The sequence below is a fragment of the Oncorhynchus tshawytscha genome, linkage group LG08 (assembly GCF_018296145.1).
Source record: "Oncorhynchus tshawytscha isolate Ot180627B linkage group LG08, Otsh_v2.0, whole genome shotgun sequence".
In the NCBI taxonomy this organism is placed as follows: domain Eukaryota; kingdom Metazoa; phylum Chordata; class Actinopteri; order Salmoniformes; family Salmonidae; genus Oncorhynchus; species Oncorhynchus tshawytscha.
In genome coordinates, this window is record NC_056436.1 from 63677520 (window position 1) to 63694913 (window position 17394).

Consider the following 17394-nt stretch of genomic DNA (forward strand, 5'->3'; position numbering starts at 1 on the left):
GTTGAATAAAATAATGACCATATTTTCTACTCAATCATTGACCTTTAAAGTGGCTTCCACAGTCCCCTGGCTGGTTCCCAGTGTGTAGTCAGACTGACCTCTAACCCTCCACCACCATCAGGGAGAGGAGTTTAGGAAAAAATAAGAATTGAGAAAAAAACAGGCAAACGTGTCCATGTCTCTCTCTCTCTCACACAGTCTGGTGCTCGTCCAGTGGATGTCCCAGTGAGGGATCATTGGGAACTGTGGAACGTACATTGGCAGAAGTCTGTGGAAAACTCACCAGCAAACATCTGGGACCTGGACCGACAGCAGAAACACAGCCTCACCATGGCAGTGTGTGTGTGTGTGTGTTAGTACAGCCGTAACATGGTCACAACAGGAAATACTGTGTGATGATACAGTATAGGCCTGTAAAGTCTGACTCTGTGGTGATGTAATAGCTCTTCCAAATGGACTTTGTGTGTGTGCGTGTGCGTGTCAGATGCAGTACACACATAGTCTCTCTGGGGTGCAGAGAAATGTACCTCGGATGGAATTTCTTCTGGCTGAGATCCAGGAACAGAGCTCTGTTTTTGATTTGAAATCACACACACACACAAAGTCTGTCGTACAAAATAATCCTCAGACATTCTTATTGACGATATTTTAACAGAAGGACTTCATACATAATACCATACACACATTACCACAGTGATATCTCTCAAAACAAAATGAAACCTCACTAGCATTAAAACAAGCAAGAGTAAAGATTCACATTGAAAACAAACTAATCAAATGAAGAAAAAAAATAGACAAAGAAAATAGACTAGAAAATAGACTAGAAAATAGACTAGAAAATAGACAAAGAAAATAGACTAGAAAATAGACAAAGAAAATAGACTAGAAAATAGACTAGACAATAGACTAGAAAATAGACTAGAAAATAGACAAAGGAAATAGACTAGAAAATAGACTAGAAAATAGACAAAGAAAATAGACTAGAAAATAGACTAGACAATAGACTAGAAAATAGACAAAGAAAATAGACTAGAAAATAGACTAGAAAATAAACTAGAAAATAGACTAGAAAATAAACTAGAAAATAGACTAGAAAATCCTATTATTTTCCATTGATGTTTTTTAACCTCTCAGCAACGTTTGAAAGAGAAATTCAATAGAGATAGGATCATATGAAATAACTCATTTGCACAAGGAACGCTGTCTTGCGGTTGACACAATGTTGTAGTTGTGTTTCTGGCGAACAATCCCTATCTGAGGGCTAAATGTCTCCAGTCAGACATTCTCCCCAGCATTTGACTGACTGGAGGACAAGCTGGAAATGTATCACGGCACAAACATTGTGGTAACTTTTGGTCCTTTTAATACCTCTGTAGGAATCAACAATTACCATCAACTCATCTCTCAGCTCGACAACAACATGTTGTGTTGGTAACAGCCCTTAAACAACTTGTGCTTGGCTCTACAGTACAAACTGATCAGTACTTATGGAAACCACAGCGGTTTGAACATCTTGAGACCGACTTGAGATCAGCGGTAGGGATGTGTTATATTTGCATGGGGATTGGTATTGCATGAGGCAGCTGACAGAACTACTCCTCACAATGCTAGCGTTGCGGCAGCAACATTTGCTGATGGCTACGGAATAGAGAAAAGCAAGTCCAGACATTAAGCAACAGGTGCTGCTGTCCAAAAGGGCAAAACACACACACTGGGACACACACACACACTGGGACACACACACACAAACATATCTCAGCAGTTTTTGGGCAGGTCCTCCAGTAACCTCAGCAGAAAGACCACAGCTCTGTTTATGAAATCTAGCAGTTATGCTGACAGCAGACAGAGGCAGTAGCGGACAGTACATACCCATGCACAAACGGACACACACACACACACTACATAAATTGACAAACAACCCCCATTACACCGACACACACACTTCTCTTTTAATAATAATGTATAATATGCCATTTAGCAGATGCTTTTATCCAAAGCGACTTACACGAGAAAGCCCACCAGAAAGCCCATGAGAAAAGCCACGAGAAAGCCCATGAGTGCTCTAAATATATATAGCCAGTAAATCAGTGACTCCTCCCTGTCAACCAGGGAGATAGAACAGTGGAGATGAGGATTGTGGAACAGTGAAGATGAGGATTGTGGAACAGTGGAGATGAGGATTGTGGAACAGTGAAGATGAGGATTGTGGAACAGTAGAGATGAGGATTGTGGAACAGTGAAGATGAGGATTGTGGAACAGTGAAGATGAGGATTGTGGAACAGTAGAGATGAGGATTGTGGAACAGTAGAGATGAGGATTGTGGAACAGTAGAGATGAGGATTGTGGAACAGTAGAGATGAGGATTGTGGAACAGTAGAGATGAGGATTGTGGAACAGTAGAGATGAGGATTGTGGAACAGTGAAGATGAGGATTGTGGAACAGTAGAGATGAGGATTGTGGAACAGTAGAGATGAGGATTGTGGAACAGTGAAGATGAGGATTGTGGAACAGTAGAGATGAGGATTGTGGAACACACACAACATGTGATATCATATAAACACACACACACACACACAGAGCGAGAGAGACACAGAGAGACAAAGACAGACAGACAGACAGAAAGAGAGACAGACACACACACTAAGGTAGAATGTTTTTGATTGGTCCACCCTAACACTATTGGACAACACAACAGCTGAAATGTGAAGCTTGGAATTGTATTGGTTGGCACCTGTTTCTTTTATAAACATACAGTATACAGCACAACATTAGCATACAGTATATTTGACAATTAAAGAGCAACATTTAATAGGTTTTAAATCAAACCACATGGGAAAAGAAGTGTTCCAAAAACCACCCAGGGCTTCCATACAGCAGGACATCCCCACCATCCCTCGGGGAAAATGTAGGACCCCTCCTCCTGAGAAAGAGTCTTTGGATTCTCACGATGCACTTCAGACAGAGGAAAGTAGACCGATAGATAGTGTGTGTGTGTGTGAGAGAAATAGAGAGAGTGCAGTGGATGTGTGTGAGAGAGAGAGAGAGAGAGTGCAGTGGATGTGTGTGAGAGAGAGAGAGTGCAGTGGATGTGTGCAGATGCTGATGCTTGAACAGGGATATGTTTATATGGCAAAGCAAGAGTCGTCCCTCAGCGTGGAAAACCCTGGGACTGTGTCATGGTGAGAGCCCCGCCCTCACCCATTGGCTCCTTCAGTCCCAGCATGTCCAATCCGGTGGTCCCATGAAGGACAATGGGCACAGACTCCTCCTTCAACTGGCAGGAGGATGAAGTTGCCCTTAGACACTGATTGAAGAACAGTTTCTATATTTCTCTATGGTTAAGGTTAGGATATGAGTAAGACGAGCTTATCCTAGATCTGTGGCTAAGGGCAAACTTCCACCCATCTCCTTTAATTGGACCGTGATAGACTGTCCTCTAAGAGGTCCTCTAGTGACCCCGCCCCCTCTATGCTAGGCTCCTCCATCTTGGTCTTCTTATTGGGTGGTTTGCTGAAGCGGGGTGCGGTGTCCTCCTGCATCAACTCTTTGGCCAAGATGTTCGTCACTGCATGACCAGCTCTCCGGTTGGCTGTGAAAAATAGAAAGTGAGAGAACGAGAGAGGTCAGACAGGTCATTTCAGGGATTGGTCATATTGTGTTACCAGACAAGCTCAGAGGAACAGTGGAGACGGGGGTCAGTTCAGTACAGGTTAAAGACTAGCAAACCAAACGTCTCACTGCGGCACTCTATTCCTTATGTAGTGCACTACTTTTTTTACAAGACTCCATAGGGATCTTATCAAAAGTAGTGCACTATGTAGGGAATAAGGTGCCATTTGGGATGCAGATGGCAGAGAGAGACTGACTCCCCCAGGCGGGCTGTCTGAAGGAATATACCATCTGTTGATACTGGTCAACAGGACCCACACATGAACAAGCCTGTATTCACTGGTAACGCACACACACAACTACAGTTGAAGTCAAAAGTTTACATACACCGTAGCCAACTATATTTAAACTCAGTTTTTCACAATTCCTGACATTTAATCCTTGTAAAAATAATAGTAGAGAGAATTATTTATTTCAGCTTTTATTTCTTTCATCACATTCTCAGTGGGTCAGAAGTTTACATACATACTCAATTAGTATTTGGTAGCATTGCCTTTAAATTGTTTAACTTGGGTCAAACGTTTCGGGTAGCTTCCACAAGCTTCCCACAATAAGTTGGGTGAATTTTGGCCCATTTCTCCTGACAGAGCTGGTGTAACTAAGTCAGGTTTGTAGGCCTCCTTGGTCGCACACACTTTTCAGTTCTGCCCACAAATGTTCTATAGGAATGAGGTCAGGGCTTTGTGATGACCACTCCAATACCTTGACTTTGTTGTCCTTAAGCCATTTTGCAACAATCTTGGAAGTATGCTTAGGGTCATTTGGAAGACTCATTTGCGACGAAGCTTTAACTCTCTAGATGTTGCTTCAAGATTTCCACCGTATTTTCCCTCATCATGATGCCATCTATTTTGTGACGTGCACCAGTCCCTAATGCAGCAAAGCACCCCCACAACATGATGCTGCCACCCCTGTGCTTCACGGTTGGGATGGTGTTCTTCGGCTTGCAAGCCTCCCCCTTTTTCCTCCAGACATAACAATGGTCATTATGGCCAAACACTTCTATTTTTGTTTCATCAGACCAGAGGACATTTCTCCAATAGTTACGATCTTTGTTCCCATGTGCAGTTGCAAACCGTAGTCTGGCTTTTTTATGGCGGTTTGGAGCAGTGGCTTCTTCCTTGCTGAGCGGCCTTTCAGGTTATGTCGGTATAGGACTGTGGATATAGATATACTGTGATATTTACTGTGGATATAGATACTTTTGTACCCATTTCCTCCAGCATCTTCACAAGGTCCTTTGCTGTTGATCTGGGATTGATTTGCACTTTTCGCACCAAAGTACGTTCATCTCTAGGAGACAGAACACGTCTCCTTCCTGAGTGGTGGTATGACGGCTGCGTGGTCCCATGGTGTTTATACTTGCGTACTATTGTTTGTACAGATGAATGTGGTACCTACAGGCATTTGGAAATTGCTCCCAAGGATGAACCAGACTTGTGGAGGTCTACAATTCTTTTTCTGAGGTCTTGGCCGATTTCTTTTGATTTTCCCATGATGTCAAGCAAAGAGGCACAGAGTTTGAAGGTAGGCCTTGAAATACATCCACAGGTACACTTCCAATTGACTAGCATATCAGAAGCTTCTAAAGCCACGCCATCATTTTCTGGAATTTTCCAAGCTGTTTAAAGGCACAGTCAACCTAGTGTATGTAAACTTTTAACCCACTGGAATTGTTACAGTGAATTATAAGTGAAATAATCTGTCTGTAAACAATTGTTGGAAAAATTACTTGTGTCATGCACAAAGTAGACGTCCTAAATGACTTGAAAAATGAGTTTTAATGACTCCAACATAAATGTATGTAAACCTCCGACTTCAACTGTATGTCTTACTAGAACTGTGAGGACTTTTTTAGGACAAACAATTGATCCCCATTCAGAATCCTTTATTCCCTAACCCTAACCATAAAACTAACCCTAAGCCTAAAATAGCCTTTTTTACAAGTGAGGACTGGCAAAATATCCTCACTTCTCTGAATTTTAGTTGCTTTAATTCTTGCCAGGACTTTTGGTACTCACAAGTATAGTAAACGTGTACACACACGAACACAGCAGTGGTGTTAATGTGAGTGAGGATTAGTCTGTGTGTGTACCGAACCCTTCACTATGTGTCAGATTACTAGCGCTCTACATGATCCTGCTGACACAGAGAAATGTAGAGGGATGGAAGGATAATGCCTGTAGTAGGAAGATGAGAGAAAGGGGAGAGAGGGAGAGAGAGGAGCGAGAAATTGTGCCCTGCGGACGTTATGTCGTTTTTATCATTCTACTTGTTTTATCTCAACAATCCTGATTTTTTCTCCCTCCCTCCCTCCCTCCCTCCCTCCCTCCCTCCCTCCCTCCCTCCCTCCCTCCCTCCCTCCCTCCCTCCCTCCCTCCCCCCTCCCTCCCCCTTCTCTCTATTCTCCTGCGTGGGTGGACAGCTGTGCCGCAGTGGCCATGTTGAATTATATAGATCAGACGGGGATTGTGTGTGTGTTTGAGAAATGAGTACAATTATTCCTCAAGACCTGCTGCAAAAGAACTGTGTGTTTGTATCACACATACACAAAATGTGACCGAGAACACACACAGTTGGATGTAGGTGTGTGTGTGTGAGAGATTTTAGAGCAGTCAGTGAGATGCAGTAGTGTATTCTGGAGTTGACATGGTAGTAAGACTCTGGACATGGATGCAAACACACACACACACACCCGAGCAGGTCTCCAGCACTAGCTGTGAGTCTGGGGGGAAGAGGAGGAGAGAGGGATCAGTCAGAGGAAGATGGAGAGATACTTTAGCGGTTATGTAATTCAGTCCGTTTCACTTGATCAGTACTCGGCTTCACAGAACTTCATCAATGCTGACGAAAACAGGCAGCCAGGCCTTTAAAGTAGCATCCACCCCAGGGTGTTCAGACAGAGAGATTTCACAGTCACACACACACTATTTAGACATTATGCAAATGACTCTGATAGAGTGAGAGAAGTACAGATCAGAGCCAGTCCCAGAGACCCAACATGAGAAGAAATTTCAAAGGCTGTCAATTCTGCACCACTCCTCCCCCTCAGGAGAGAGAGAACAGAAAGAGGAAAGAGAGGGGTTGATGATTAGAACCACAGTGAGCTAGGGAGAGAGAGGTCAGAATAAAGACTAAACCACTAATCAGAGAATCAGGGAGAGGACACTGGTTTGGGGTCGGCGAATCAGGGAGAGGACACTGGTTTGGGGTCGGCGAATCAGGGAGAGGACACTGGTTTGGGGTCGGCGAATCAGGGAGAGGACACTGGTTTGGGGGTCGACGAATCAAGGAGAGGACACTGGTTTGGGGGTCGGCGAATCAAGGAGAGGAAACTGGTTTGGGGGTCGGCAAATCAGGGAGAGGACTGGTTTGGGGGTCGGCGAATCAGGGAGAGGACACTGGTTTGGGGGTCGGCGAATCAGGGAGAGGACACTGGTTTGGGGGTCGGCGAATCAGGGAGAGGACACTGGTTTGGGGGTCGGCGAATCAGGGAGAGGACACTGGTTTGGGGGTCGGCGAATCAAGGAGAGGACTGGTTTGGGGGTCAGAGAATCAGGGAGAGGACACAGGTTTGGGGGTCGGCGAATCAGGGAGAGGACACAGGTTTGGGGGTCGGCGAATTAGGGAGAGGACTGGTTGTTTTGAACAAAATAGAGGATGATGTTGGTTAGAAGAGCAGATCAATTCCTGACTGATCAGGACAAAGCCCATCTGTGCTGATAGTAACCTGAACTGCTATCGTAACCAGCTCCTGGTGCTATCGTAACCAGCTCCTGGTGCTATCGTAACTGGTTCTCCAGTCAGAGCTGAGAGGGGAGTTTGGCTCTGGGACTGAAGAGTTCTCTTCCCACCAGGAAATGAGATGTCTAGACAAGAACCCAGCACAATGCCTCAAAAACATGCTGCCTGTGTTCAATTTTGTTTATAACTCTGTGTGTATGTGTGGGTGTGAGAGAGAGGGTGTTCCTGAGTGAGTGAGTGTGTGTGCGTGAGAGGGGAGATGGGGACAGAGTGGTTTAAAGATCATCTGCGACACATTACACAATATGGGAGTCTTCATAATTACTGACAGATGGGGAAAGTCACTTATTGTGCCAGTGAGAGTTTTCATGTTTGTGTCTGTGTAGAGGTCTATAGTAATGTGTCTGTGTAGAGGGAGAGGTCTATAGTCATGTGTCTGTGTAGAGGGAGGTCTATAGTCATGTGTCTGTGTAGAGGGAGAGGTCTATAGTCATGTGTCTGAGTAGAGGGAGAGGTCTATAGTCATGTGTCTGAGTAGAGGGAGAGGTCTATAGTCATGTGTCTGTGTAGAGGGAGGTCTATAGTCATGTGTCTGTGTAGAGGGAGAGGTCTATAGTCATGTGTCTATGTAGAGGGAGAGGTCTATAGTCATGTGTCTGTGTAGAGGGAGAGGTCTATAGTCATGTGTCTGAGTAGAGGGAGAGGTCTATAGTCATGTGTCTGAGTAGAGGTCTATAGTCATGTGTCTGTGTAGAGGGAGAGGTCTATAGTCATGTGTCTGTGTAGAGGGAGGGTCTATAGTCATGTGTCTGTGTAGAGAGGTCTATAGTCATGTGTCTGTGTAGAGGGAGAGGTCTATAGTCATGTGTCTGTGTAGAGGGAGTCTATAGTCATGTGTCTGTGTAGAGGGAGAGGTCTATAGTCATGTGTCTGAGTAGAGGGAGAGGTCTATAGTCATGTGTCTATGTAGAGGGGTCTAGAGGTCTATAGTCATGTGTCTGTGTAGAGGGAGAGGTCTATAGTCATGTGTCGTGTAGAGGGAGAGGTCTATAGTCATGTGTCTGTGTAGAGGGAGAGGTCTATAGTCATGTGTCTGTGTAGAGGGAGAGGTCTATAGTCATGTGTCTGTGTAGAGGGAGAGGTCTATAGTCATGTGTCTGTGTAGAGGGAGAGGTCTATAGTCATGTGTCTGTGTAGAGGGAGAGGTCTATAGTCATGTGTCTGTGTAGAGGGAGAGGTCTATAGTCATGTGTCTGTGTAGAGGTCTGAGGGAGAGGTCTATAGTCATGTGTCTGTGTAGAGGGAGAGGTCTATAGTCATGTGTCTGTGTAGAGGGAGAGGTCTATAGTCATGTGTCTGTGTAGAGGGAGAGGTCTATAGTCATGTGTCTGTGTAGAGGGAGAGGTCTATAGTCATGTGTCTGTGTAGAGGGAGAGGTCTATAGTCATGTGTCTATGTAGAGGGAGAGGTCTATAGTCATGTGTCTGTGTAGAGGGAGAGGTCTATAGTCATGTGTCTGTGTAGAGGGAGAGGTCTATAGTCATGTGTCTGTGTAGAGGGAGAGGTCTATAGTCATGTGTCTGTGTAGAGGGAGAGGTCTATAGTCATGTGTCTGTGTAGAGAGGAGAGGTCTATAGTCATGTGTCTGTGTAGAGGGAGAGGTCTATAGTCATGTGTCTGTGTAGAGGGAGAGGTCTATAGTCATGTGTCTGTGTAGAGGGAGAGGTCTATAGTCATGTGTCTATGTAGAGGGAGAGGTCTATAGTCATGTGTCTATGTAGAGGGAGAGGTCTATAGTCATGTGTCTGTGTAGAGGGAGAGGTCTATAGTCATGTGTCTGTGTAGAGGGAGAGGTCTATAGTCATGTGTCTGTGTAGAGGGAGAGGTCTATAGTCATGTGTCTGTGTAGAGGGAGAGGTCTATAGTCATGTGTCTGTGTAGAGGGAGAGGTCTATAGTCATGTGTCTGTGTAGAGGGAGAGGTCTATAGTCATGTGTCTCATGTAGAGGGAGAGGTCTATAGTCATGTGTCTATGTAGAGAGGTCTATAGTCATGTGTCTGGGAGAGGTCTATAGTCATGTGTCTGTGTAGAGGGAGAGGTCTATAGTCATGTGTCTGTGTAGAGGGAGAGGTCTATAGTCATGTGTCTGTGTGTAGAGGTCTGTGTAGAGGTCTATAGTCATGTGTCTGTGTAGAGGGAGAGGTCTATAGTCATGTGTCTATGTAGAGGGAGAGTCTATAGTCATGTGTCTGTGTAGAGGGAGAGGTCTATAGTCATGTGTCTGTGTAGAGGGAGAGGTCTATAGTCATGTGTCTGTGTAGAGGGAGAGGTCTATAGTCATGTGTCTGTGTAGAGGGAGAGGTCTATAGTCATGTGTCTGTGTAGAGGGAGAGGTCTATAGTCATGTGTCTGTGTAGAGGGAGAGGTCTATAGTCATGTGTCTGTGTAGAGGGAGAGGTCTATAGTCATGTGTCTGTGTAGAGGGAGAGGTCTATAGTCATGTGTCTGTGTAGAGGGAGAGGTCTATAGTCATGTGTCTGTGTAGAGGGAGGGAGAGGTCTATAGTCATGTGTCTGTGTAGAGGGAGAGGTCTATAGTCATGTGTCTGTGTAGAGGGAGAGGTCTATAGTCATGTGTCTGTGTAGAGGGAGAGGTCTATAGTCATGTGTCTGTGTAGAGGGAGAGGTCTATAGTCATGTGTCTGTGTAGAGGGAGAGGTCTATAGTCATGTGTCTGTGTAGAGGGAGAGGTCTATAGTCATGTGTCTGTGTAGAGGGAGAGGTCTATAGTCATGTGTCTGTGTAGAGGGAGAGGTCTATAGTCATGTGTCTGTGTAGAGGGAGAGGTCTATAGTCATGTGTCTGTGTAGAGGGTCAGAGGTCTATAGTCATGTGTCTGTGTAGAGGGAGAGGTCTATAGTCATGTGTCTGTGTAGAGGGAGAGGTCTATAGTCATGTGTCTGTGTAGAGGGAGGTCTATAGTCATGTGTCTGTGTAGAGGGAGAGGTCTATAGTCATGTGTCTGTGTAGAGGGAGAGGTCTATAGTCATGTGTCTGTGTAGAGGGGAGGTCTATAGTCATGTGTCTGTGTAGAGGGAGAGGTCTATAGTCATGTGTCTGTGTAGAGGGAGAGGTCTATAGTCATGTGTCTGTGTAGAGGGAGAGGTCTATAGTCATGTGTCTGTGTAGAGGGAGAGGTCTATAGTCATGTGTCTGTGTAGAGGGAGAGGTCTATAGTCATGTGTCTGTGTAGAGGGAGAGGTCTATAGTCATGTGTCTATGTAGAGGGAGAGGTCTATAGTCATGTGTCTGTGTAGAGGGAGAGGTCTATAGTCATGTGTCTGTGTAGAGGGAGAGAGTCATGTCTATAGTCATGTGTCTGTGTAGAGGGAGAGGTCTATAGTCATGTGTCTGTGTAGAGGGAGAGGTCTATAGTCATGTGTCTGTGTAGAGGGAGAGGTCTATAGTCATGTGTCTGTGTAGAGTCATGGAGAGGTCTATAGTCATGTGTCTGTGTAGAGGGAGAGGTCTATAGTCATGTGTCTGTGTAGAGGGAGAGGTCTATAGTCATGTGTCTGTGTAGAGGGAGAGGTCTATAGTCATGTGTCTGTGTAGAGGGAGAGGTCTATAGTCATGTGTCTGTGTAGAGGGAGAGGTCTATAGTCATGTGTCTGTGTAGAGGGAGAGGTCTATAGTCATGTGTCTGTGTAGAGGTCTATAGTCATGTGTCTGAGTAGAGGGAGAGGTCTATAGTCATGTGTCTGAGTAGAGGTCTATAGTCATGTGTCTGAGTAGAGGGAGAGGTCTATAGTCATGTGTCTGTGTAGAGGGAGAGGTCTATAGTCATGTGTCTGTGTAGAGGGAGAGGTCTATAGTCATGTGTCTGTGTAGAGGGAGAGGTCTATAGTCATGTGTCTGTGTAGAGGGAGAGGTCTATAGTCATGTGTCTGAGTAGAGGGAGAGGTCTATAGTCATGTGTCTGTGTAGAGGGAGAGGTCTATAGTCATGTGTCTGTGTAGGGAGAGGTCTAGAGGTCTGAGAGGTCTATAGTCATGTGTCTGTGTAGAGATAGTCATGGAGAGGTCTATAGTCATGTGTGTCTGTGTAGAGGGAGAGGTCTATAGTCATGTGTCTGTGTAGAGGGTCAGAGGTCTATAGTCATGTGTCTGTGTAGAGGTCTATAGTCATGTGTCTGTGTAGAGGGAGAGGTCTATAGTCATGTGTCTGAGTAGAGGTCTATAGTCATGTGTCTGTGTAGAGGGAGAGGTCTATAGTCATGTGTCTGTGTAGAGGGAGAGGTCTATAGTCATGTGTCTGTGTAGAGGGAGAGGTCTATAGTCATGTGTCTGAGTAGAGGGAGAGGTCTATAGTCATGTGTCTGTGTAGAGGTCTGTGTAGAGGTCTATAGTCATGTGTCTGTGTAGAGGGAGAGGTCTATAGTCATGTGTCTGTGGAGAGAGGTCTATAGTCATGTGTCTGTGTAGAGGGAGAGGTCTATAGTCATGTGTCTGTGTAGAGGGAGGTCTATAGTCATGTGTCTATGTAGAGGGAGAGGTCTATAGTCATGTGTCTGTGTAGAGGGAGAGGTCTATAGTCATGTGTCTGTGTAGAGGGAGAGGTCTATAGTCATGTGTCTGTGTAGAGGGAGAGGTCTATAGTCATGTGTCTGTGTAGAGGGAGAGGTCTATAGTCATGTGTCTGTGTAGAGGGAGAGGTCTATAGTCATGTGTCTGTGTAGAGGGAGAGGTCTATAGTCATGTGTCTGAGTAGAGGGAGAGGTCTATAGTCATGTGTCTGAGTAGAGGGAGAGGTCTATAGTCATGTGTCTGTGTAGAGGGAGATAGTCATGTCTATAGTCATGTGTCTGTGTAGAGGGAGAGGTCTATAGTCATGTGTCTGTGTAGAGGGAGGTCTATAGTCATGTGTCTGTGTAGAGGGAGAGGTCTATAGTCATGTGTCTGTGTAGAGGGAGAGGTCTATAGTCATGTGTCTGTGTAGAGGGAGAGGTCTATAGTCATGTGTCTGTGTAGAGGGAGAGGTCTATAGTCATGTGTCTGAGTAGAGGGAGAGGTCTATAGTCATGTGTCTGTGTAGAGGGAGAGGTCTATAGTCATGTGTCTGTGTAGAGGGAGAGGTCTATAGTCATGTGTCTGTGTAGAGAGGAGCAGCAGTGTGTCTGGTTATAGAAGCTCCCAGCTGGAGCAGCAGACAGTGTGTCTGGTTATAGAAGCTCCCAACTGGAGCAGCAGACAGTGTGTCTGGTTATAGAAGCTCCATCGCCCTCCCCAGGCAATACACTTATTCCCATAACAAACCATTTATGACAACTGCTCTCAAAGCAGAAAGGGCAGTGTGTGTGTGTGTGTGTGTGTGTGTGTGTGTGTGTGTGTGTGTGTCTATAGTCATGTGTGTGTGAGTGAGTGAGTGTCTGTGAGTGAGTGAGGAGTGAGTGAGTGAGTGAGCAGTGAGTGGTTATAGTGAGTGGAGTGAGTGAGTGTGTGAGTGAGTGAGCAGAGTGAGTCTGAGTGAGTGAGTGTCTGGTGAGTGAGGCAAGACAGATTCCCATAGATGACAACTGCTCTCAAAGCAGAAAGGGCAGAGAGAGAGAGAGAGAGAGAGAGAGAGAGAGAAGGGGGGTTCGACTTGTCTAGATGAGGGTTTTGTTGGTCAGTAACTTTTGGAAAGCGTGTGTATTGTTGAGGTGTACAGAGAGCCCTACGGTGGTGAGGGAAGTTCTTTATTAGGGTCACCCCCCTGTTAAAGGGCAGGCCTGCTGAGGAGAGAGTGTGTCTATTGTGACTGGCTCTTTATATATGTCCATCTATTGTGATTGGTGCTTTGTTATTCGTAATCTTTTGTGATTGGTGCTTTAGGGTGGTGTTATGACCCTAACAGATGGGTCTATAGTGATGTTCGAGACGCCTCTTTGTGATTTCACCATTCCTTTAAACACCATCACATGACAGAGGAGAATAGCCAGTAGTTCAAGATTTTAGTCAAAATTGGACATCTATCCATGAGAAATGGCGTCAACACCAGCCACTAGGGGCAACAGTGCGCGATATTACCATCAGCAGGCTTGGGTTTTGCTAGGGCTTTGTGGACGGGTAATCCCCTGACTCTGGGTCAGAAGGTTGTGTGTTCAATCTCAGTCGTGGACGTTGGTTTTTTATTTTACCACTATCCTAAACCTTAACCCTTATGTTAATCATTCAGAATGAGTGCCTAATCTTAACCATTCAGAATGAGTGCCTAATCTTAACCATTCAGAATGAGTGCCTAATCTTAACCATTCAGAATGAGTGCCTAATCTTAACCATTCAGAATGAGTGCCTAATCTTAACCATTCAGTATGAGTGCCTAATCTTAACCATTCAGAATGAGTGCCTAATCTTAACCATTCATAATGAGTGCCTAATCTTAACCATTCATAATGAGTGCCTAATCTTAACCATTCAGAATGAGTGCCTAATCTTAACCATTCAGAATGAGTGCCTAATCTTAACCATTCAGAATGAGTGCCTAATCTTAACCATTCAGAATGAGTGCCTAATCTTAACCATTCAGAATGAGTGCCTAATCTTAACCATTCAGAATGAGTGCCTAATCTTAACCATTCAGAATGAGTGCCTAATCTTAACCATTCAGAATGAGTGCCTAATCTTAACCATTCAGAATGAGTGCCTAATCTTAACCATTCAGAATGAGTGCCTAATCTTAACCATTCAGAATGAGTGCCTAATCTTAACCATTCAGAATGAGTGCCTAATCTTAACCATTCAGAATGAGTGCCTAATCTTAACCATTCAGAATGAGTGCCTAATCTTAACCATTCAGAATGAGTGCCTAATCTTAACCATTCAGAATGAGTGCCTAATCTTAACCATTCAGAATGAGTGCCTAATCTTAACCATTCAGAATGAGTGCCTAATCTTAACCATTCAGAATGAGTGCCTAATCTTAACCATTCAGAATGAGTGCCTAATCTTAACCATTCAGAATGAGTGCCTAATCTTAGACCGTGTGAGACTGTATAAAGTGTGGTACTATGTGTTGAAGTGTAGGTGTATGTGAGTGTGTATATATTTGTATCAGTATTGGTATTTGAGCATATGTCTGCTGGTATGCAGTGTGTGTATGTGTTGGTATGCAGTGTGTGTGTGTGGGCCTTGCTTAAAAAGAGCAGTGTAGACAGAGTGAGGGCAGCTGTTGCCCCTCTCCCCTAGAGACAACCAGGCAGACAGAGCTGCTGAGTCACAGGTCAGGGGTTAGAGGTCAGTCTCCCCAGTCTGTCTCCGTTGGAAACAGACTGTTCTGACACCACTCAGCATGAGGCTGGAGCTCTGTGTGTGTGGAATCTAACAGTATGGAAGGTTCTGACACCACTCAGCATGAGGCTGGAGCTCTGTGTGTGTGGAATCTAACAGTATGGAAGGTTCTGTCACCACTCAGCATGAGGCTGGAGCTCTGTGTGTGTGGAATCTAACAGTATGGAAGGTCCTGTCACCACTCAGCATGAGGCTGGAGCTCTGTGTGTGTGGAATCTAACAGTATGGAAGGTCCTGTCACCACTCAGCATGAGGCTGGAGCTCTGTGTGTGTGGAATCTAACAGTATGGAAGGTTCTGTCACCACTCAGCATGAGGCTGGAGCTCTGTGTGTGTGGAATCTAACAGTATGGAAGGTTCTGACACCACTCAGCATGAGGCTGGAGCTCTGTGTGTGTGGAATCTAACAGTATGGAAGGTTCTGTCACCACTCAGCATGAGGCTGGAGCTCTGTGTGTGTGGAATCTAACAGTATGGAAGGTTCTGTCACCACTCAGCATGAGGCTGGAGCTCTGTGTGTGTGGAATCTAACAGTATGGAAGGTCCTGTCACCACTCAGCATGAGGCTGGAGCTCTGTGTGTGTGGAATCTAACAGTATGGAAGGTTCTGTCACCACTCAGCATGAGGCTGGAGCTCTGTGTGTGTGGAATCTAACAGTATGGAAGGTTCTGTCACCACTCAGCATGAGGCTGGAGCTCTATGTGTGTGGAATCTAACAGTATGGAAGGTTCTGTCACCACTCAGCATGAGGCTGGAGCTCTATGTGTGTGGAATCTAACAGTATGGAAGGTTCTGACACCACTCAGCATGAGGCTGGAGCTCTGTGTGTGTGGAATCTAACAGTATGGAAGGTCCTGTCACCACTCAGCATGAGGCTGGAGCTCTGTGTGTGTGGAATCTAACAGTATGGAAGGTTCTGTCACCACTCAGCATGAGGCTGGAGCTCTGTGTGTGTGGAATCTAACAGTATGGAAGGTTCTGTCACCACTCAGCATGAGGCTGGAGCTCTGTGTGTGTGGAATCTAACAGTATGGAAGGTTCTGTCACCACTCAGCATGAGGCTGGAGCTCTGTGTGTGTGGAATCTAACAGTATGGAAGGTTCTGTCACCACTCAGCATGAGGCTGGAGCTCTGTGTGTGTGGAATCTAACAGTATGGAAGGTTCTGTCACCACTCAGCATGAGGCTGGAGCTCTGTGTGTGTGGAATCTAACAGTATGGAAGGTTCTGACACCACTCAGCATGAGGCTGGAGCTCTGTGTGTGTGGAATCTAACAGTATGGAAGGTTCTGTCACCACTCAGCATGAGGCTGGAGCTCTATGTGTGTGGAATCTAACAGTATGGAAGGTTCTGACACCACTCAGCATGAGGCTGGAGCTCTGTGTGTGTGGAATCTAACAGTATGGAAGGTTCTGTCACCACTCAGCATGAGGCTGGAGCTCTGTGTGTGTGGAATCTAACAGTATGGAAGGTTCTGACACCACTCAGCATGAGACTGGAGCTCTGTGTGTGTGGAATCTAACAGTATGGAAGGTTCTGTCACCACTCAGCATGAGGCTGGAGCTCTGTGTGTGTGGAATCTAACAGTATGGAAGGTTCTGTCACCACTCAGCATGAGGCTGGAGCTCTGTGTGTGTGGAATCTAACAGTATGGAAGGTTCTGTCACCAATCAGCATGAGGCTGGAGCTCTGTGTGTGTCGAATCTAACAGTATGGAGGGTTCTGTCACCACTCAGCATGAGGCTGGAGCTCTGTGTGTGTGGAATCTAACAGTATGGAAGGTCCTGTCACCACTCAGCATGAGGGGGGTGTTGCTCGTCAGAATGTCAGCCATCTTAAATGTCTGTATTAGAAACAGGATGTGTCTCCCTCTCCTTCTTGTTCAGCCCACTATAAGATGACCTCTGAGTCATTGAACACACACACACACTATCGCGTCCAAACTAATGAGACCAGGGGAGAACCAAGTGGCTGACTGGAAAATTAGACAAACAAAGCTCTGATTGGCCTGAATAAACCATAGCTAACCAAAACATTATACATGGAAAACAAGAACAATGGAAACGGGGGGGAAACAGAGAGAGAGACAGAGCGAGAGAGAGACAGAGCGAGAGAGAGACAGAGCGAGAGAGAGACAGAGCGAGAGAGAGACAGAGCGAGAGAGAGACAGGGCGAGAGAGAGACAGGGCGAGAGAGAGACAGGGCGAGAGAGAGACAGGGCGAGAGAGAGACAGGGCGAGAGAGAGACAGGGCGAGAGAGAGACAGAGCGAGAGAGAGACAGAGCGAGAGAGAGGCAGAGCGAGAGAGAGACAGAGCGAGAGAGAGACAGAGCGAGAGAGAGACAGAGCGAGAGAGAGACAGAGCGAGAGAGAGACAGAGCGAGAGAGAGACAGAGCGAGAGAGAGACAGAGCGAGAGAGAGACAGAGCGAGAGAGAGACAGGGCGAGAGAGAGACAGGGCGAGAGAGAGACAGGGCGAGAGAGAGGCAGAGCGAGAGAGACAGAGAGATTAGGCTGGCATTCCAAGTCATCCCAAAGGTGTTCAATGGGGTTGAGGTCAGGGCTCTGTGCAGGCCAGTCAAGTTCTCGACAAACCATTTCTGTATGGACCTCACTTCTCCAAACTGTTGCCACAAAGTAGGAAGCACAGA

The 17394-nt window shown here is 45.8% G+C and overlaps 1 protein-coding gene across 1 annotated transcript in view; it reads right to left on the bottom strand.

Annotated features, from left to right (window-relative positions):
- Nucleotides 1-1346: 1346 nt before the first annotated feature.
- The window catches only part of LOC112256125 (protein diaphanous homolog 1), a gene marked incomplete in the record, with an annotated part of 252305 nt that continues 236257 nt past the window's right edge, over nt 1347-17394 (bottom strand). Inside the window, 1 exon segment of the mRNA XM_042325804.1 lies at nt 1347-3591. Within this exon segment, the coding sequence (XP_042181738.1) occupies nt 3413-3591 (179 nt within the window).